This window comes from Meriones unguiculatus, chromosome 1 (assembly GCF_030254825.1).
Source record: "Meriones unguiculatus strain TT.TT164.6M chromosome 1, Bangor_MerUng_6.1, whole genome shotgun sequence".
In the NCBI taxonomy this organism is placed as follows: Eukaryota; Metazoa; Chordata; class Mammalia; order Rodentia; family Muridae; genus Meriones; species Meriones unguiculatus.
Genome location: NC_083349.1, coordinates 147,010,525 through 147,033,567, shown reverse-complemented (window position 1 = coordinate 147,033,567; position 23,043 = coordinate 147,010,525). Strand labels below are relative to the sequence as shown.

At 39.4% G+C, this 23,043-nt stretch overlaps 1 protein-coding gene across 2 annotated transcripts; it reads right to left on the bottom strand.

The window, feature by feature from the left end:
- Positions 1 to 1,318: 1,318 nt before the first annotated feature.
- Positions 1,319 to 18,246, bottom strand: LOC110552937 (caspase-12-like). Of its 2 annotated transcripts, XM_021644593.2 has the most exons (12): positions 17,928 to 18,246; positions 16,729 to 16,980; positions 15,483 to 15,545; positions 14,368 to 14,445; positions 14,119 to 14,196; positions 10,561 to 10,655; positions 10,037 to 10,210; positions 9,086 to 9,320; positions 7,888 to 8,037; positions 4,997 to 5,106; positions 4,507 to 4,625; positions 1,319 to 2,149 (listed from the first exon to the last, which is right to left on the bottom strand). In XM_021644593.2, exons 1-11 carry the CDS (start codon positions 17,932 to 17,934, stop codon positions 4,527 to 4,529), a joined length of 1,341 nt encoding a protein of 446 aa, XP_021500268.1. In that variant the 5' UTR covers positions 17,935 to 18,246; the 3' UTR covers positions 1,319 to 2,149; positions 4,507 to 4,526. The 2 variants fall into 2 exon arrangements, with proteins under 2 accessions (XP_021500268.1, XP_021500269.1); XM_021644594.2 differs by lacking the exon at positions 15,483 to 15,545 and having other exon boundaries at positions 17,928 to 18,245.
- Positions 18,247 to 23,043: the final 4,797 nt, after the last annotated feature.

The window sequence follows — 23,043 nt, the reverse complement described above, 5'->3', positions numbered from 1 at the left end:
GTTTTTTGACAGAATGAAAAATTTGTAGGACCAGGGAGAAAGCATGAAATGGTTAAATTGTAAATAGATATTTTAGGAAAAAGACCATAGTTCTGGTATGGTTTAGCAGTAACCAGGGGTGACTCCAACAATTTCTTTTTTTTTTTTAATGAATTTATTCATTTATTCATTTTACATCTTGCTCATAGCCTTCTTGTTAGTATTTTGGCAGTTTGCTTCTGGGTTGCCTAGCAACCAATGATGTCATCATGTGTCACTGGCCAGGTAGCTGGCTCCATAAAAGGACCAACCTGCCACTTTGTCTCTCTCTTGGCTCTTGGATCCTGCCCTCTCTTGCCCTCTCCCTTTCTCTGTCGGGATGCCCCCTTCTCTTCTCCCTATCATGTCTAGCTCTCTCTCTCCCTCTTCATCTCCATCTAATAAACCTCTTTCATGTAATATCTGATGTGTGCATCATTTAAATAAAAAGGACCCTTTGGTCTTTGTCTGAATGTGAACTGTTACTGTGTCTTCTGGGGGATATGCACTGTATATATGTATGCCTTGAAATTGTGGGAGTCACAGCCAAACATTAGGCAGGCCTAGGGGAGTCTGGCAGAGGAATGTGGGGAAGAATAGAACGTCCCAGAGAGGGAGACAAGAACCCCTCAAGAAAACCAACAGTGTCAACTAACCTAGGCCCGGAGGGGCTTACAGATACTGGAGCACCAACCAAAGTGCATTCATGGACTGGGCCTAGGCCCACAACACATATGCAACTGATAAGCAGTTTGGTTCTCTTGTGGGTCTCCTAGCAACAAGGGAAGCATGCATGGGTTATATCTGCCATAGACTAGGTTGCCTGCTTTTGGATCACTTTTCCCTACCTGGGCTGCTTTGCTGGGTCTCAATAGAAGATGTATTAAGTCATGATTAGCCTTTATGGGCTTGGGTGGGTTTGTAACTGGAAGCTCCCCTTTTCTGAGGGGGTGGGGGAAAGGGAGAAGAGTACAGGACAGTTAAGAGAGGAGGGTGGGGTGTTAGGACCAAATAATACAATGATGATGGATGGAGATGGACAGAGAGAGGGAAAGAGAGAGAGAGAGACATGATAGGGGGACAACGGGGTGTCCTGATGGAGAAAGTGGGGAGAGGTAGAGAGCAAGAGCATAAGAGGTAAGAGGCAGGGATCCATTTATAGCTCCTGTGTGGCTGAACTGTGCCTGACAGGTGGGTCTACCTGGCAGGCTACACATGATGACATCACATGTTACTAGGCAACATAGAAGCAAGCTGCTAAATGCTAACATAAAGAGTCTAGAAAAAGATTCTTAAACAATTTATAAAGCAAAGAATAAACACTGATTTTATTTCTGGCTCAACGAAATAAAAAGAATGATATAACATTTTCAAGATAGCAAAAAAATAACCAGGCTTCATCACAATCTATTCCTGAAGAATCCAACTCTGCATAGAGTTTTGTACAATATTTTGCATCAAAAATTACCTTTAATGCTTTTAACCATGTCATTTCTGTTTGGGTTTTTTTTTTTTCAATAATACAGACAGAAATTTGAATGTGTTTGTGTGAGAACATTTTTAGTCCAAAAAAAATTAAGACAACAAATTTGTAAATAATGTAACTTTGTAAGGTATATCTTCACAAACCAGTTAAAAGGAATGCTAAGCAGCCACTAGGCATAGAAATCATGCATGATAGAAACAGACAGTGGAACTGAGTCTCCCATATCTCATCCCATTGCTAGCGACATGACAGCATGTAACGGACTCTTCCTTTCTCAGCTCCGCTGCAGAGAAGATCTGCTTTGTGAGTAAATTATGATGCGTAGTTCATAAGTGTAAGTGGTTCCCCAAAAGGTGGTGTCCACGTGCTCTTCGGTGTCATCCTTTCATTCGCTTAGTACAGATGTGTGACTACAACATTTCAGAAGATGAAATAAAAGCTGTGAAGACTCAGAAGGAAAGAGCTAGTCTATACTTTTCATGAAAAATTTCACATTTCAGGTTTCTTTCAAAAAAAAAAACCTATCAGAAATTATCCAGATTTATGATACTTTATAAAACGTCTAAACTGAAAAATTTTCCACATTTAAAAATCCAGGGAGCTTGGTATTCTCTTCCTCTCACCAACAGCAATACCTGACTGGAACTGTGTAGAAAAAAAAAATCTTAGTTAAAAATAATGACAAAATATAATAGCCTAGGTATTTTTCTTAAAAATTTTGAAGTTTATAAAAATATAAATACAAAGATCCTGATGAAAATAAAAAGTGGCAAGTAACAATGAATCAGTATAGCACAGTCTTGAACACAATTGAACCCATCGGGTCTTCTTACCCACTCTAAGAAAACCTGCAAGCTTATTATGAAAATTACTAAAAAAAAAAAAAAAGCGTACAAAAATAAGACTAACTAAGGAAAGCATGGACAACACATGGAACTAAAGTCTCAGTCACTCACAGCATGGCATGACATTCACCAATGAGAGGCAAGCCAATACATGTAATGGTAACAACTCATAGAGTAAACAATTGTTCAAATGCCAGCTAACGCAGGAGAGACCTGCCACGCACACACTAACCTGTGGAGTCTGGTGTTAATGTACACACTCAACACCTGGTGTCAGTGGTGCCAAGTGATTAATTAATAGTGCTACAGTGAATTTCACAAGTTCTCAATACTATTAAGTGTGCATAAGTCTTAAAAGGAATCATTTTCTAAGTATTGGTAACTATCCTGTATTAGTAAGATGCATATGGTTTCTCACTTAATTTTGGTATTAATTTATACAGGCCCGTAGAAATATTTGTATTGATTTTAGGTATATATGCTGAAAAAATTAGCTTCGTATGGATAAAAGTAAAGTCATAAAAATATCACTCTCAAAAGGTGTGTGACACTCTGCTAAGCTTGAAGACAGGAGCCTATCAGGGTTGTCCTCTCAGAGGCTCCACTCAGCAATGGTTCTAAACAGATGCTGAGACTCACAGCCAAACATTGGATGAAGCATAGACAGTCTAGACGAAAAGTGAGGGGAAGGACAAAAGGACCTAGAGGTGACAAGAGCTCCACAAGACCAACAGAGCCAACTAACCAGGGCCCAGAGGGGTCTCTGGAGTCTGAGACTCCAACCAAGCACCAACCAAGGACCACGCGTGGACTGGACCTAGGTCCTCTACCTATATGTTGCCAATGGCCAGCTCAGGTTTCATGCAGATTCACTAGTATGTCTGTTGCCTCCTTTTTGATCACTTCCCTGTAACAGAACTGCCTTTCCAGGCCACAGGGGAAGAGTGTGAGCTCAGTCCTCATGGGACTAGTAAGCTGGGGTAGGTTTAGGAGGAGGGCTCTGTTTTCTGAGTACAGGAGGAGAGATATGAGAGGGAAGGTAGAACTGGGAAGAGAGGAGGGAGGGGTATATGACTGGGATATAAAGTGAATAAATAAATTAATTTAAAATGATAACTCACTAAATAAAAAATTTAAAAGGTGTGTATGATTTAAGTAATAAACAAAACTTTGAAAGTAAGGTCAGAGGCAGTAATGGGGTATGCATGCTTCACAGATGCCATGAAAATCAAAACTGTAGGAAACATTGCATTGCCATTATTAAAGGTTATAACAAACAATAACAGACAAAATTAAATATAAGTAGAGATTTTTAAAAATGGATTTTTTTCCAAAAACTTTGGCAGTGATCATTTCTTTGTTATTTTTAAAAATATGACTTTTATATTTGTTTTGTAATAGGCATGATATAATCTTACATAATGAGAAAACTGCACAGCTTCTCGGGATTCATTTGTTCATATGTCCACTTATTGCATTTTTAATCCTGATATTTGTGGAAAGTAAATAGAAAAACAGTTTGGTTCAAAATATCTCTATGGGAAATGGGTCTCTTAACAATTTTTGTTGTTGCTGTTGTTATAATTATTTCTCTTTTCTTGAAAAGGTAGAAAGGAGTATGCTTAGACCTTCACAGTACTACATTTAAGATATAACTAGAATGGTCTCTGCAGTTAGACATCTATCTACAGAAAGGATGTGGACTGCATGTGTGCACGAGGGGGAGGGGGTGAGCTGACCCTGGCTCTTCAGCACAGTTGTGGCAAGGCCTCCTCAGTTTACACCATGGCTCAGGCTGTGCTTATCACAGCAGTGTACGTAGTTCAGCGAAAGGACTTCTTCCTAAGAGAAAACTCCTGTGCATGGTACTTCTAATTACAAAATGTTATATACGCATCAAATCCAAATATTTTCCCCTCACTGATTAAGTTCCAGAAAGAAAACTCTAACTCTCAGTGGGTTTTCACTTGGCTACCAGAGGACTAGCCATTTCTTAGATCAATTTTTATACTACAATGAAAGCAAATAAAAGCAAAAATTTCCCCAGCTCCCTTAAGAAATACCCTCAGTAACAAGAAGCTGGTATGTCAATATCATTCTCTATTTTCTGTACAGAACGTAAATGTGTTCCCAAATCCCCTCTTCACATACACTCACCTGCACGTGTGTTGCCAGTGTTAATTCCCAGGGAAAAGGTAGAAATACCGTGTCATGGATACTCTCTCGATGGTGGGCATTTGGGTGAGTTCCCCTGGGACTTCAAATGAGTGTTGAACCTGCAGTGGCAAAGAAAGTCTTCAGAGATCTTCTAGGAGGAGAATTTATTGTGTTGCTCTACACAATGACAACAAAAGTCACGGTGTACATTAGGGCTGTGGCTGGGTACTGTAACAGTGTTTAGCTATTTTCTTGGATATAGTGCAGACAGAATGACTTATGAAGTTAGTAACTTATGAAAAGTGACTAAGCAGGGGTGTGCAAACCAGAGGGTTTTGGAAAAACATACTACTCATATGTAGTATTTTAAAAAAAGTTTCTTTAAATAAATTGGTGTGTTAAGTATCCTCAGGATGAAAACATTTATGGCCCTTGGCATATGCCTCTTTACAGTTTTCAAGGACATAAATGATTAAAACCAAACCCCTACCTTTCGAAAAATTTCCTCCAAATGATAACACCAAGAGTACTTTTTGAAGCAGTCGATGAGTTTGGAAATGAAGAGAGACCCACTCTTGCCTACTTTCCAAGAAATATTATCTGTGAATAAAGGAATGGGAATGATGATGAAGAATGAAGTGTGGAAGACTCTTGACACCATGGTTTAGGACCCAAGTATGACTGGATGCTTTACAGAAGATAGGAGGCCAAAGCTGAGGAAAGTAGAGACCTTGAGGTTCCATAAAAGACACACGGAAAACCTGTACAAACCCTGGGTCGTAAAACCACATGCACTTTTTAATAGGCAAGGCCAAAGTTACAGCATGCAAGCCCTGTGAAATAGCAGGGTCCTTCCAGCACCAACTTAACGTTAGGGAAAAAAACAAACAAACAAACAAACAAACAAAAAACAACTCTGACCAGTCCTTGCTTCTGTGCTTCTTTATCCTGTGTGTTTCCAGCTGTATCTTTCTGCATCTTTTTCCTATCGAGTAATGCTCTTTAAGAAGACCATTTCTCTGCCATTTGAACTAAGCTTTTGCTGTTAAAGCACTGAGTAACAGTTCTCTAACTGCCATTTAACCAGCATCTTACTGCCAATTTTTCTTTTACTGTACTCAGACTTTTTCTTCCTTGATAGTTCCTTTCCACAAGATTCTGCTCACTCCTATCTGGCTGTCCCTTGCCACCCCAAAATTTCAAAGCCCTGAATCAGTCTCAGTTACCAGCCTCACCTGTACCTTGTCTGCCATTAGCGTTAGAACTTATCAGCTCTGCCAACCGCATGGATAACTCCGCAGTCCTTTCCTTCATTTTTCCTTCCTGTGATCTGATGAGTCAGGCACAATAGCTAGCCCTTCCATCCGTAGTCTTAATTTCTAAGAGATTTTTTTCATGCTAACTCCAAGTATTTTTCTCACACTATTCTCAGTTTCCTGTTGTTGTTGTTTATAATCTATGTTTAACATTGCCGAATATTGTTTTGACAACTGACAAGTTCTGAACTCAGTCTTTAAGGCAGATATCTTCTGGGAAATACACAACTGCTCAACTCTTTATTAATCATTTTACCTTTATTAATCATTTACCTATGTCATGGCCATCTCAAACTTTCTTGCAAAATCTATTCCCTCTTTTATTTTAAAACAGTTACATTTGTTAACATTTTAACATATAAAATATCAGAGAATATTTATAGTAGATCCCTCCACATAGGTTTGTGAGAAATAGAATTTTAACAAGGTACAAAACAAGATAGTACAATATTTGGGGAAAATAAAATATCCTACTTAAATAACTTCACTGTAAACATCTTCTTGGATAGTGTATAGCCTCCATATTTCCTATCTCTTCCCAAGCGATCAATTAACCAGTGATTATATTAATTCCATGTACTAATTGCTGGAACCAATGACTTGCCTCACTCCACATTATCACTATCACCTCTGTGTCTCAGTTCTGAAAAAGCAGTCTGACCTGCTTCTCAGCATCCCATTAAGAGTCAAATCTGCATTATGTCATTGTTTAAATTTCCCCAAAGTTATTACCATAAAAGGTCATGTAAGATCGTCCCTTATCTGGCCCCTGCCTCTCCCATGAGTCTGTGCTTACACAGCTTTGTCTTTTCTTCTAAGATTTTCTATTTCTCAGGTCCTCTGTACACTCTGTTTATATCATGGGGAGCATGCCCCCTTGATGTGGATAACCTCTTTATCCTGTGAGCCAAATATTCCTCTATAGTATTTAATGCAAGTGACTATTCTGTTACAATGTGCCCTGTTTTCCTTCCAGTAAATGTCTGCCTCACAAGCCTGTGAATTGGCTCAGAGAAGTGAGGCTCCACATCTGCTTTCATTGTGGAACACGTATTTTCCACTAGCCCAATTCTAGCATAATATTTTGCAGACACAATTTGAATGAAATAGTTTTTGTGTACTGTGCTTCATTTCTACCATTTCCACAAGTAAACAATTTTTCAGTGTTCTTAACAGATCAAGTATAATTTTTAGTTTCTTTTGTCTGTTAAAAGTATAGAATTTTCCTTTTAAATAAAATTTCATTAAAATTGCAAAACAAAAACATAAAGTAAGTACATGTGTGCCTTATCCAGGTGTGGATGGCCACTGTTTGTGCAGTCTTCATTCTCTGCTCTGTACCTGGAGAGTCCTCTAATCTCTTAGCTCAGTCACATGTCAGGGGTACTGCAGACACACAGAATGAGAACTCTGCACATTAGCTTCTCCAAGTGATTCCTACACTACTTAGACTTCATAGTCACAGAATATGAATGCAAGGAAGCATGATTTGTGCAAACTGGTCTCAAGTTGCCTTGCTCTCTAAATCCTTGATAGAGCCCTGTCGCAGATGGCTATTTAGAAGGATGTTTGGCTGCATTGACAGCTACTGGGAATGTTCTGTTTCAGGGCGGTAAGTCACCTTTATGTAGGTCACCTGTATGACTCAGGGACCTCATTGATCATTTGTTGGCTACGTTAATGAGAAGTCAGACATTTCAGTGTTACCTAATTTTCAAAAATTAAATAAAAATAATATGCCAAGAGTTACTACAGTGTGTGCTGTGAACCCAATATATTTTCTGGCTGATTTTTAGAGAATTACAGGGAAGGTTATGCATCAATATGTCACTAATGTATTTTAAAAACAAATCAAAGTGAAATATCATTAATTTTTATAGTAAAAATATTTGAATTGGTATCTTATCATTGATAATCTCTGAACAAATCTAGTTATGAAAACTGAAATACTTGAAATATCACCATCACTAAAAACATCCAATTAGACATAAAATGTTCACTAAAAGTATATTATCTAAGTGTAGCATGTTGTATAAACATATTCAGTACAAATGAAGTCACTTACGAGGGGTAGAAGACTTAAAAGCAATAAAATCCTTTTCCACATGGGCCTTTGTTATGCTCTTATTCCATTTAGAGTTCAGCTTGCGCTCATCATTTGTATCAGCAGTGGCTATTCCTCTGCTTGTGGATACCCAAATCATTCCATCTTGACCTAGGAGAGATGGCATGTTTTAAACAAATGTAACACACATGCACACACACACCTACACATTCCATAGAAGTAAAGTATATCTGTTGCCATTATATTCTCATTTGGTACACTGCATTATGACTTTACTGAAGATTCAAATACCTATGTGTATATGTTGTATGTGTAGCATGTACATATGTGAGTGCAAGGCATCCGTGTCCTGGTGCAAACTCAGAGGCCAAACAAAATGTGTCGACTGTTTCGCTCTACCACTCCTCAGCTTATTCTCGTGACAGGGTTTCTCCCTGAACCTGGAGCTAATCAGGCAGCCAGCATCAGGAACTGATCTGTCTCTACCTTCGATGGTCCTGGGGTTACGTGAATACATGCTATGCCTGGCTTTTCACACAGGTTGTTGGGATTAGTTCTTACACAATGAGCACTGTTCCTCACTGATCCATCTCTCTGGAGCAGATTATTTAGAGAAACTGCCACTGACCGAGAACAATACAACACCCACCATGTTGACAAATGACTGGGACATTTCCCTCTTTCTTTCTTTCTTTCTTTCTTTCTTTCTTTCTTTCTTTCTTTCTTTCTTTCTTTCTTTCTTTCTTGTTTTCCTTTCCCTCCCTCCCTTCCTTCCTTCCTTCCTTCCTTCCTTCCTTCCTTCCTTCCTTCCTTCCTTCCTTCCTCCCTCCCTCCCTCTCTCTCTCTCTCTCTCTCTCTCTCTTTCTTTCTTTCTTTTTTTCTTTCTTTCAACAGTCTTTCTCTGTGTAGCCTTGGCTCTCCTTGGCATGCTTTGTAGACCAGGCTGACCTCAAACACACAGAGATCTACCTGCCTCTGCCTCCCTGAGTGTAGGGATTGTAGGCATGCACCACTGTGCCTGGCCTGGAACATTTCTTACTATTCCAGACTACTTACTGTTTGTGTAAAGCATAGGAAATAGATAGTTTCTTTTGGACTGGACACATGGATAATACATAAGTGTTCCCCCCATTTATCTTCTGAGAATGAAATGCACATGCCAGACTCATAGAAGAAAGTTCAGCTGACTCAGACTCACTGCCTCTGCAGGCCTGCATAATGAGGACCTTGGGTTTGTTTCTCAAATTCCTACAGTTGGAGTTGTTGAAAATTGTGAAGATGGTGTCATCGTGAAGAACATCTGGCTTCCTGTTTCTGTGCTTCACTCCACAGATTCCTTCCAGGATGCCATGGGACATAAACACCAGGAACGTGCTATCAGAGGACTGGTGCTCTGGACGGCCAGCAAACTCGATTAGTTCTGTCTTCATTTCCTGAAAAGACTCTAGAATCACTCTCAGTGTATTCTCCAAATAAAGTTTGCATCTGAGTAACATAGGAAGTTCACAAAACAGATAAACAACATCTAGGAGTTACGTGATTTGGGCAGAGGAGAGTTGTAAGAAAAAAGAGATTTACCTCTGGTCAGAAAAAGTATATTCATAAAATATGAACATTAGTGGGAGTTTACATAGTTTCTAACCCTATAGTTTTAGAATCTTGGATCTATAAAGACTCTGAGATATATAACACAATTATGCTTGGGGAAATTCTCATTAAAAAATAGGCAGACAAATTTATGTTGATAAAATTTAAAAATATGAAATTTCTTGATATCAAGTTTTATATTCTTTAATTGCTTTAGTCAGAACTGAGACTTGTATAATTCTCAATAATTAGACATTTTGTTCTGACATTGTTAAAGCCTCATATGCTTATTCTCTGGATCATGTAATTTCAAGGCCCAGAGCTTAGAACATCAGGGAATATAGACACCTAGACTAGCACTTTAAAAAGACCACCTGTTTTGTCAAAATAATGTTGCAAAGTATTCTGTGAATACTTTCTATGAGAGGACAATTTGGAGAAGGTAGAAACCAGGAAATCCTATTCTGAAGCAAATATATTTCCTATATTGTGACATAAAATTTGTTCTTGTTGCTACCAAAAGTAGCACAGGGAAGGTTGCCCTGATCTTTGGGGTCATTACCTGAGCTGTAAGGTTTTCCTTTAATACTACTGAGTATCCAAGGTTTTGAAGTAGTTCTTGCATGTTCAAAATGTCCACCTCGGCATCATCTCTATCAAAAAGGTAGTCAAACTTTTTGTTGCAGATGATGAGGGCCAGACGTGTTCGGCCTTCCTTCTCCATCACTGGATATATCTGCAATTAACAGATACAGAGTGATTAGATGAGGGACCCTCATCATGCCTCCAAAATCATACAAAGCAAACAAAAATAGTTGCAAGATTGTTGCTTATGGAGTTATGCCCTTCTGAGGAAATGATAGGACTTGACACAGGTACTGTGCCTGAGTCTGGCTACTGATGTGACTTGGATTATATGGTAGAGTGGACTTGAGGACATGTCTAAGATGAGATTAGAAAAATGGGAAAACTAAACTGAGTGTCACTTGATTAGATGAAGTTCAATGTCCATTGTCTTATGTGAAGGAATATGCCCAGAGAGTCTGAATGGGTTAACTCCAATCCCCTGGATCCAAAGCTGATCACCTCTTTTGACTTTTCTCTCTTCATCTTACAAAACTGCTCGTGAGGACAAAGCTTCAACGTGTCATGGGCTTCTGTGCTCAAAATTTCCTGAGGAGCTAAAAGAGAAAACAGAACCAAAACTCTGAAATGGCTTATAGTCATGCGCATATGAGGTTCCTATGTTCCACCGGTCTGGGGTGCTCAAGGCTGTTCCTCAGGAAAGGAGAAGAACACCTCCTATATAAAAGGGCTGATGCTAAAGTTCTTTTGTTGTCCTTGTAGTCACTCTTTTTGATTTCTTTTTATCACTGAACCTGCCAATTTTTGTACTTTTTTAGTGTTTACACATTGGCTAGTCTTTTACAAACAACAACAAAAAATTATTCGAATCACATAAATTCAGGACTCTAAACTTTGTAAGGACGTTAAGTTTCACTCAATTTAACTAAACTAGTAATTGATATTTTATTTTCTACTCTTGTATTACCTTTCAGGCCATTCCAGGGATAGGAAGCTTACATCAGTTTAAGGAGTTCTTTACTGTTCTAGGTGTTATAAAATATGCACCCTCATATCTGGACCACCTCTCCCCACAAAGTTCTCATGAACTATTTTCTGTTTACTGATTGTAAACTTAAAACAGGAAGAAGCCTTTAATCTTTGTATTTCCAGCATGCAGCCTGATGCCTGGCAGTAGAAAAAAACACTTCACTACTAATGACTGAATATTTTCAATTTGCTGAAAATATTTGTTCCTATTTCTTTGATTTTTCCAAGGGGCAGTGAAACTCTTGGTTTTAATGAACAACAAATCATTCGTTTACCTGTGTCTATCTATTTCTGTGCTTTCTCTTAATCCAAAAGAAAAGATACATACTTTGTAAGGAAACTGCTTCCCTTTCCGTGTTTAATTCCACACCTCGCTCACCTACAAGAATTTTCCTGGGATACTTACTGAGCATTTTGTGCTTCTCTCTCCCTCTTTTTTTTTTTTTTTCTTTTTAGATAAATTCTTGATTTTTCTTTGTTTTTTTTTTCAATGCAGTTTATTCAGGAACCTTGAACAATCATCTGATCCTGGGTAAAGCCAGCCCACTTTAAATAGCCTCTGGGTAGCCAACCTCAGCATGCCACATGGGCAATGCAGATAGGTCCACATACATGGAAGCAAACCAGATCCTCAGCCTTAGCCAAATGTGGAGTTGTTTGTGACAGAGAGCACTCACCATCGGGAAGGTGGAAGGCGGAAACCAGCTCCATCTTTAAGGCGTGGCATTACGCAGCTCTCTACAGTTCCCCCTTTTTGTTTTGGACGCATCAGGCAAGAGTAGAGGTCTGATCTCTGATATTAGAAATAAATTGGGACTTTGTACTGATGTTCATTTAGGTGTCATCCACCCAAAGAGCATCAGACCCGTCTGATACCTTTTTCTCAGAGGGGGGACCTGGTGTATCAACCCGCATGCAATCAGACATGCTCTTCTCTGGGTCCAAAGCGGCTGACCCTGAGTGCAGTGCTTAGCCTCGCATCCTGAGCATAACATTTTGGCTTTTTATGGTAGCCAACCATGCTTGGGGAGACTGTGCTGCTTCAATGAGAATTTTCCCTGTGCTGCAAATCTGTCTAAACAATTGTCTAGCTATATTTTAGGTAATTGGACTGGTGAATTCAATACTACTATGGAGCAGCTGAGAGTGGCCATTGTCATGGTAAATTCTACCAGAGTGGATGCAGGACTAGCCACAGGATTATCATCATGGATTGCTGCAGCCATGAATCATCTGAAGGAAATGGCGGGCATGGGAGCGTTAGCAGGCCTTCTGGTGTTGGTCACCTTGGTTTGCCTGTGGTATATATGCAAGATTAGAGTCTCACAACAGCGTGATGCAGCCATGACCATTCAGGCCTTTACAGCCATTGAAGCAGGACAGTCTTCTCTCTCCCTCTTTAACCTCCTGTTCTCTTGCTCTTCCATAGCATATTTGACTCTATCAACAAATGTTCATTTTTACACAGAAAAGCATATAAAAGGGGAGTTGAAAGTGTGAAGGGAAGTGACTATACACAAATATGGTAACACAGAACACAACGATATATACAAAGACGTTAAAAAGAGCGCAGCATAAATGACAGATGTGAAAGGGAAACGGGGTGTTAATGTGAACTGGAGTGGAAGGGAAGAAAAGGGAAGAAAGGACAAATGGAAGATGAGAAGTGGGAGACTGAAAGTTTTCTCTGGAATCACCTTCCCCCCCCCCCTTTTTTTTCTTTTTCTTTTTTACATTTTAGCAAGAAGGGAGAATCACATTCTTAGTAAAAAAAAAAAAAAAAAAAAAAAAAAAAAAAAAAAAAAAAAAAAAAAAAAAAAAAACCTATTGGTTATATTTCTCATTGTCTGTTTTGATCATCTATGATATGCAAGCTGAGAAGAAACAAACAGCTTACTCACAAAGCATTGCTTACTATTCTTACATGCCGAGGACATTTCAGTAGCGGGTGTTAACTTGGGGATGATGGGGCTGATCTGTGAGTCTATATTTTACTGAATTTTTATGGAATGACAACTCCTAATGAAGGCAGTTTTGTGAGACACACACACACACACACACACACACACCTACCACAGTAGACTCCTTTTCCACTGAGAAGAGGCTCTAGGCAGTCCATCTCTGACTCTGAACTTAATACCTTTACTTATTTTACTCCTGGTTTCCTGCTTCACAGTGAGAGTATAGCCTTCCATATGGACTTGTGCCATGTCAAGATCATTCCTGCATCAGGTCTTTTACCCTGAACTGTTTTGCTCAACATTTTCACACAATTTCCTTTGCAACTTTAAAGTGTATTCTAGCATATCTCCTCACTGGGGTTGGTCTTAGCTAAGCATCTGAGCATATGGCTATTCTCAGCCCTCAACCCATCCTTAAACATGCAATTGTTTTCTTTAGTCTAATTCTTTTTTTATATGTTAAATGAATTTATACTACTTCCTACAAATTTATCGTATATCACTGCTCACTAAATTATAAACTCAGGGGTAGGGGGAATCTTGATCTTGATCTATTATTCTTACTGTTATACAAACCAAATATTGAGAACACAAGTGCAATTTTTCATTTACTATAAGGCACAGGTATACATAAAAATGACAAAAGTTTTATTCTTTAGTTTGTCAGAAATTCTGAAAATATAACATTCACACAACACTATCACTCCCCATTCTAGGCAAATGTAATTCCTTAATAAACCTCATAGTTCATCAGTTTCTTTGGTGAACACAAAGAATGTTTAACTCATACCATGTTAGGTATTTATATATAATTATATACAAACTTTAAAACACATTATACATATGTGCTTAACCACATCTTACTTGTGCTGGTACTTTCTGAAACCTTTAGCGTTTCATTAATTTAATATGTTATTAACATCATTTAAAAACATGGGTTATGTCAACGATAGTGATGGCTCTCCTGTATGACCTTTTTGGCTGTGACCCTAGCCCCATAATCCATAAAGGCTTTTAAAGTTTGCATTATCTCAAATAGCATCAGCATACACCCTGGGATCAACATTACCTGTCAGCATAGGGTGTGATGCATGGGCCACGCCAGCATTTGCCTTCGTTTCTTCATCTTCTTCCCCCCCTCTGCATTCTGAAGAGAAGTGGAAAAGAAAGATCTGAGGGACTTTCTAGTGGTAGAGGTGCAGAAAACCCAGACTTCTGAGCCTCAGTGATGTGGTTCTCTGCTGTAATTCAGAGAACCTGTGACCCTCTCCCCCAGTTATAAGCAAGACCTCATGAAATAGAGGTTTGGTGCAGTTACCTATCAGAGATAAAGCAGATGTCTGCTCTAATAAAGCTTGTCCATCATCTTTGTTGTCTTCAATTTCATTTTCAGAGTCTGGAGCAGATAAAGGAAGGGAGTATTAGAACTCTGTTCCAAAGATGTTTTCTTCTTTATTCATTTGCTTTTAAAGTTTTATGTGTTGATACACTGCATTTTGACCATGCCCATCCACCACTACTCTGAGACCAAAACAGGATAAATACACCTTACAAGTGAGAAGTTAAGGGCTCTGTTTGCAGTAAAGGTAGTTAACAAATAAGTTCAAGTCTGCCTGTGCAGGTTAAGGTTCCTGTTTGTAGTTAAAAAATAAGTTCTTCTTCGTCCAGTGTTACAATCTTGCAAGTTAGTTTCTACTTGTAATTAAGAATAGTTTCCTATTTCTTAACTCTGATGTAAATTACAAAACATATTTTCAACCTACACTGTTATGACCACACTGACATGGTGTATATCTTTACCCTTGTCCCTTCCCTTTCATTGTATTTTTCTAACAATGTGTAATAGGCAGCTCTACAACCCCTGTAAACAATGTATCTCTTCTCAAAAAAGGACCTCAAGAGGCCATCAGGGGCTTCTCCGTCAAATTCCTACATCTCACTGGCCAGTCCCGGCTGTACCCAAAAAGACAAGCTTAGTTGAAAAATTGTGAATTTAGTCTTTTCTCCTTGCAATTCTCAGGTTTAACACTACCTCCTCTAACTCCTGTTTGTTTCCCCATTAATTACCCCTCTAGTGTCACATCCTCCTTTTACTTTTTCTATTCTGCTATTATTATTAATTTCTAAGTCCAAATAGTGCTGCCCATTTTCTTGTAAATGTGTGGCCATTCACTGTATCTGAGCAACCAGTGGCCATGTCACCAGTGTCAAGTGACTCCCTCTCCTTCAGCGATTATCTAAAGATTTTCTTCTCTGGAATTAAGCCACATCTAAGAGAAGAGAATGAACTTCTCCTCCCCCTCAGTTCAACATTCTATGTACTCAGTTCAAAGAAGGAAAATGTGTAAGACCACAGTTCCCTGAGTCTTTACCAGGACATGAAAGTAGAGATCAAATGGTTTCTGTGGCAGACTGAGGCATGGGGCTAGTTACCTAATGGAGAAGGCAGTATAGTCAGTTTCTGAGGTTCATCATCTTCATCATCAGAATGAAATTCTGAAGCAATATGAACAGAAGATATCAGAGGAGATCTAAATACGTATCTAAGGTCTACATACATGAAAACCTGGCACAACACTGGTCAGTAAATGATCATGCTGCTCTTTGAACCATGGATGCTCAATCTGTTCTCCAAGCTTCACGCTTTTTATTAGCATGCTGGCCTCTTCTAAATAAACAAATGGAGGCACAGATTCTATGAAGCAAGGACTTATCTCTATCACAATCATTATATAAGTAAACACGTAGCCAAACTCTGTAGCCAGAGATTCTCTTTAGCATTTATTTTTTCTGACAAAAAGATGCTTGACTGTATTCAACAAAAATAACACAGAAGAAAATGTCAAGAATTTGAGAGATACATTTTCCATAGCACTTGCTGGGGTAGGATCTGTGGGCCTGCAGACTAAGCTCCGCTGGTCACCTTGTGATAAATATTTAGTGGAGCACATAAACACCCACTGCTCCTCTGTAATTGATGCTGTCCTGCCAAAACAGAAAATCTGAGACATGACGGAGACAACCACAGGCACAAAATCTATAATGCTTACAGTTTTTAGAGACAAATTAATATTCCCTAAACCTCAAATTCTGGTTCTTCTTCTTTTTTTTTTTTTTTTGGTTTGTTTTGCTTTTCCCAGTAAAAATTAAGGCAAAGATTTTCTTCTCTGGAATTAAGCAACAGCAACATCTAAGAGAGAGAGAGCGGACTTCTTCCCTCCCCCATTCAACATTCTATATCTGAGAATGAGTCTAAAATCTGTATTATGTGACCAGAAGCTTAGACCACTAAAAACCCTATTTTGGAAGTCATCATGACTGAATATTTTCTGAGCGCCCGCCATCTGCCAGATGTCATTTCTTACATGACCAATATGCACTCAAATAAAGTAGCCAAAAAGGTCTGCCTTATAAAGACTGTGTTTTAGGAGAGCAAAACGCAATAATGGAATGAATATGTAAATTCCTTTGGGCAGTTATGGTGCAATTGTCAAAGGAGAAAATAAAATATTTAAGAATAGAAAAGTAGTTGCGGTGAATCTGGGCTTTTTAATCTGTTAAGCAAATAGACAAGCTACAGCCAGAGGGTTTGACTTCACTGAAAACAGAAGTAAAGACAGAAGCCTCGTGGACAGTAGAAAAGGAAGGAGCTGATGGCATTTTGGCCAGAACTACTCACTTAATCTCAGCTGTTTTTTGGACTTGACAAAGTGGCCTGCAAATATTTTGCCTGCCATTTCTGTTTTCTCAAAGATGTTCTCAACGAGGTTCTCAGCGTTGTTAAGGATGAAGCTTGCACCTTCTCCTATTCGGAGTAATTCGTCTCTGTTTAAAACATTCTTTTCCACCAAGTCATCAAAAACCCCATCCAGCATGTCCTTGGCCAAACCCTTGATCTTGTAGATTGGATCTCTTTCATGTATTCTCTTAGCTGTGAAAATAATAGCATTTAGACACGAAAAAAAAAAAAAGTTTAGATATCTGTTTATACACTACTAGCTTTTAAATTCATATAAAAATCACCTGCACGGCTAAACAGGACTTCCTGAATGGCATTCTTGGAATTTCTGCTTCATACATCAGGATGGGATCCATGGGTTTTCTTGTTGTTTTTCTATTCTTTTTTTAAATTATTTCTTTTATTTTTTGAGAGTATAATATAATTAATCAGGTGATTCCTGAGTGACAGTTTCTCCAAGAACTGCACAAGAATTTATCTTGTTCAACCCTCTCCAAGTTTATACAGGAGGAAGTGGAGGTTGAGAGAAGAAAAACACTCCATGAAGCAATTTAGCAATAAATATCTGATGTTTTGATGTATCATTCATGACCCGTCCAAGTTTGCTCATTTTTTCATAAATAACATGGAAAGACGTTTTAGTTCATATGTGGCATAGTGAGCTATGAACAAATTACAGCTATGTGGTGGTTATATTGCCAGGACTCCTAGATGCCGCAGTGTGGAGATGGAGAAGTGGAACTAGCTGGTTTCTCGCTGCTGAAAGTAGTTCAGATACAGAGCAGAACGATGGAGGAAACACAAGTTTTTGTTGAATAGTCTCGTTTTCTCACCCTCACAATAGAACACCTCCACAGTGGGGGAACCTCAAGTCAGTGAGTCAAAAAGCATGCTTTAAACTACAGGAAAATATTAATATGTTGGGTCTAGATAAGTTACATTTCCCTCTCTTTTCAGCAGTTGTAAAACACTAAGCTGGAGGATTGGTGTTTGCGCTCCCGCTTCTACCGGTGCTGTTAAAGCCTGTCCACTCAGACTTCCACAGCTCTGTTCTGATGGAGCCCCTCCACATCTGTCCTCTCAGAAATCCATCCAGAACTCCCTCAGCACAACCATAAACAAAGAAAAGGCTCACTTACCCGCCATGGCTGTGCAGGCTCTCTGGACATAAGAAATAACAAAAGTGAAAGCGATCTCGGAAATGGTCTGCCTTTCCTTTCCAGAAACATACCGATGGTGCTGACTCACTGGGAAACTCCAGCTTTACAATTTCTCTTGTCTTTGCCCAGAGAGCCAACCAGGGATTTCCTCTGATAAGCAATGTTTCTCCTTGACGCAACGAAGTTTTCTGACTGAAAATGTGTATTCACACAAAAATTCATTCTGGGTCCTGCCTGTTTTTAGCACAGTTTAGAAATGCACTCTGACTTCTGTTTTTCTCAGCATCTCCCTGGGCTTTCACCTAGATGGGAGACCGTACCACAGTGACACTTGCTTCACTCAGAATGTGTCGGTCTGGTAGGCTTCAGGGGACAGAGATGCTGACAGAGAAGCCAGTTCAAAACCCTGGTAAGTAATCTTGTTTCCACGTCTCTGAGTCAGCATGTTTATCTGTCAGTTTCAGAGATCACTTATCTGGAGATGCCAGTGCACATTTTAGGCTTGCTAAGTGCGCAAGAGACTCTTTCCTTCTAACTTTTCAAATTTTATGGATAAGTGATGGTAGTAAAAGTTAAATAAGAAAATGTTTATAAACGAAAAATGAATGCTATAAAACTGCTGCTTTATGTTCATGGCTCAGGACTGGACATGTTAGCTGCTTTCCTTGTGAATTATTTCCTAATCCTTGTGAAATACTTAACACAGTTCTAATGCTGTTGACTTTTTACATTAACCTTCCTTCGGTAGCTGTCTTTGCCTTACTTACCGCAGGAGTTAATTGGTGTGACCAACACATCAACTTCAAATAACTTCTGTGCAGTTCCAGGCTCTGCCTTCACAAAGCTTTCCTCCTTTTTCCAGCTTGGGTACTTGAACATCCATGAAGATAATCTGGTAAATTCTAGGAGAAGATAAAGCAGAAGATGGACACGCAGCTGGAACTCTCCTTTTCTCCTTTTTAACCACCTCGGGTCTCTGTGCAAGGCCCATAAAGCACATCCAGGCCAGCTCTCTTCCAGTTGCATAGTCAGTCCTCTCCAGAAACTCCCTCACAATCATTCCTGCCCCAGTAACAGAAAAAGCCTCTCTTAATACAGAAAAAAAAAAAAAAAAAAAAAAAAAAAAGTGCCATAGGGCCAGTGTCATATAGTTGAATTAGAAATCAATCAACTTGCTACTGGAAAACATCATAATGATATAATGAATGGCATACAATCTGATAAGTTGAGAACTATCAAGTGTGGTAGATGATAACTTTAAAATGTTTGCCGAATAATGCGGCCACAGTTCAAAGACTAGCATTAGCATAGTACAGAAAAGCTTAGAGTGAAAATCAAAACTCTCAGTTTGCCTCACTCCTGTATTCTAGATACAACGTCCCTAAAATTATTTCTATTTTTTGAATAGCAGTAATCATTTCTTAAATTATTTTGTTTGATGGTGGCACACCGTATGAATCCTAGCTGTTTCCACCCCTATTCACCACTCTTATCCTCTGTATTTCTTGCTGAAGCTTTTTTTTTTTTAAGTTGGTAAACTCCTTATATATTTATTTTTTTACTTACTTTTTTTTTTTTTTCCTTGAGACAAGTTCTCACGTTTCCCTAGTTGGCCTCCATATTGTATGTAGCTGAGGGGTGACTTTTTTTTTTTTTTCAACAATCATCTGACCCTGGGGAAAGCCAGCCCACAGCTTAAATAGCCTCTGGGTAGCCAACCCAGGCGTGCCACGTGGGCAATGCAGATAGGTCCACATACATGGAAGCAAGCCAGATCCTCAGCCTTAGCCAAATGTGGAATTGTTCGTGACAGAGAGCACTCACCATCGGGAAACCAGCTCCATCTTTAGAGCAGCTGAGAGTGGCCATTGTCACAGTAAATTCTACCAGAGTGGACGCAGGACTAGCCACAGGATTATCATCATGGATTGCTGCAGCCATGAATCATCTGAAGGAATGGGCGGGCATGGGAGTGTTAGCAGGCCTTCTGGTGTTGGTCTCCTTGGTTTGCCTGTGGTATATATGCAAGATTAGAGTCTCACAACAGTGTGATGCAGCCATGATCATTCAGGCCTTTACAGCCATTGAAGCAGGACATTCTCCCCAAGCATGGTTGGATACCATAAAAAGCTAAAATGTTACACTCAGGATGCGAGGCTAAGCACTGCACTCAGGGTCAGCCGCTTTGGACCCAGAGAAGAGCATGTCTGATTGCATGCGGGTTGATCCCCCAGGTCCCGCCTCTGAGAAAAAGGTATCAGACGGGTCTGATGCTCTTTGGGTGGATGACACCTAAATGAACATCGGTACAAAGTCCCAATTTATTTCTAATATCAAAGATCAGACCTCTACTCTTGCCTGATGCGTCTAAAACAAAAAGGGGGAACTGTAGAGAGCTGCGGAATGCTGAAGCTTTTCTTAACAAGTCCCCTCTGACACATGCCCATTCACTGAAGACTCCCAAGTGTTTTACTTGTTTATTTCAGAATCGTGGTAGGAAGGTTATTTAATGGAGCTTGGGAAGCTTAGCGATGAAGAAACTGACAATACTGCTCCAAACAACCCTCAGCTGCAAGTAGTACTTCAGGGAGGGTTTCTCCTCTACATATCCTGAAATGTTGATGATTCCATCAGGACCCTGTCATGTAAGATAGCCACGGCCACAGTGAGTTTGTGAGAGATAGCCCACGGCCACAGTGAATTCCTGTAAGGTACCCACAGTGAGTTCATGTGAGAGAGCCAGCTGCACGGAGTTCTTGAGCACAGCAGCTTTTTTATAGCCAGAAAAACATCACTTTGCTGCATGTACATCTATCTTTCAAATACTTGTGGATGTCTATTTTATATATTTTTTGTCATTGGCTACTTCATATAAAAACAAAGTATAGCTAGCTTAAACTGCCTCATTTCCCTCTTATTCCTTGATTTTCAATTTTTTTTCACCACAAGTATCATGAATTAATTTTTGAGACAAATTCCTGGTTTCAAACACATGGTCTTCTTGCCCCAAGCTCATGAGTGCTGAGACTGCAGGACTGACCTGAAAACACAGTTATTTCTTCAGTGTTAAGTGGTTTCACTTTCTTTTGAAATCTATTCTCCATTTTCACTCTAATCATACTTCATTTTGATATTCATTTTTTTTTTAAGTTTTTCCAACTTGTAAATGAGACTACCTTGAACTACCAGCATGAACACCTGCCAGTCTGCTCTGGAGTATCACACACATTCATGAGACTACTCTGCTCTCATGAGCATTAATTGTCAGAAATTATGTTTTCATTTTAAAACCTAAAACACTATGCCAATCAAACAATTACTGTCTGCTGTGGTGTGAGCCTGTCCTGTAAATTGTCATGTGCTGGAATAATTTTTACACTGTGCTGAGTTTTATAAAGACAAGTTATTGTAAGATAAGGACCACAGTTAGAAAGTCAGCCCTGCTGTTGTTGGTGTTGGTCTCCGGTTGGATAACATCCAGCATGCCTCAGTGCTTGATCCATTGTGTCCAGTTTTCCCTCTATGTTGTGATACAGATAAGTTGTCTGCAAAGATGCTGCTTCATCTATATTTCTACCAGAACCACGAGGCAAATAAATCTCTTCCTTTTTAAAGACCACTGTCAAGTTTCAATCTTGTTATTGTAAATTTAAAAAAAGTAAAAGAATATACTGCCTCCTATCCCCTTTCTTAGCCTCTACCATCTTTCTGTCTGTCTCCCTATGAATCTGACTATTCTAAGTATGTACATATTCTAAGTATGTACATACTATTCTAAGTATGTACACACTCTCTCATTGCGCCTCAGTTACTTTATGTGGTATCATATCCATAGGAACCACCCATGTTGCAGTATGTGGCAGAATCCTTTCGGTTTTTACATCTGAATAGCATTCATATTCGCACACGTAATGGGATGGTACTTCATTCTGCCTATCCATTCATTTTTGGTTTGTTACCATGTTTTAAGTATTGTGAATATTGCTGCCATGAATAAAAACTATTAAAGTACTTCTTTGATATGTCATTTCTAATTATGTTGTTTAAATGAATAGCCACCATATTGTGCGTCACATTGGCTGTAAAGCAACACCTCCCAGTGCACAGTGCAGCAGGATTTGATTGCAACACTTCCTTGCTAATATACGTTTTAATTTAAGGTTTTCTAGAATATTTGTGTGTGTGTATGTGTGTGTGTGTGTGTGTGTGTGTGTGTGTCTATACATGCCACACTTGTATGAATGTCAGAAGACAATTTGTGGAATGAGTCACTCCTCTCCTTCTACCATGTGGGACCCAGGGATCAAACTCAGGTCTTCAGCCTTGGCAGCAAGAGTGTTTATTCATTGAACCATCCCAACAGCCTTTCTGGTATAATTTTAACAGTCATCTTACTGTGTGTTAGGCATATCATATTATCATTTACATACTATTTTATCTCTTGCCCTCTTATTGTGAAAATGCCTCAACAAAAGCAATTGAAAGAAGAAAGGGCTTCCTCCAGTTAAGAGTTTTTTTTTTTAATATTTTTTTTCATCAATTACACTTTATTCATTCTGCATCCCCCCATAAACCCCTCCCTCCTCCCCTCCCAATCCCACCCTCCCTCCTCCCTCTGCTTGCATGCCACTCCCCAAGTCCACCGATAGGGGAGGTTCTCCTCTCCTTTCTGATCTTAGTCTATCAGTTCACATCAAAAGTAGCTGCATTGTCCTCTACTATGGCCTGGTAGGGCTGCTCCCCTCCAGGGGGAGGTGATCAAAGAGCAGGCCAATCAGATTATGTCAGAGGCAGTCCCTCTTCACATTACTATGTAACCCAATTGGACTCTGAACTGCCCTGGGCTACATCTGTGCAGGGGTTCTGGGTTATCTCCATGAATAGTCCTTGGTTGGAGTATGAGTCTCTGGGAAGTTCCCTGTGTTCACATTTTCTTGTTCTGTTGCTCTCCTTGTGGAGACCCTGTCCTCTCCAGCTCTTACTATTTCCCAGTTCTTACCTAAAATTCCATTCACTCTGCCCAACAGTTGCCCATCAGGCTCAGCATCTGCTTTCATAGTCTGTAGGGCAAAGGCTTTCAGAGGCCCTCTGTGGT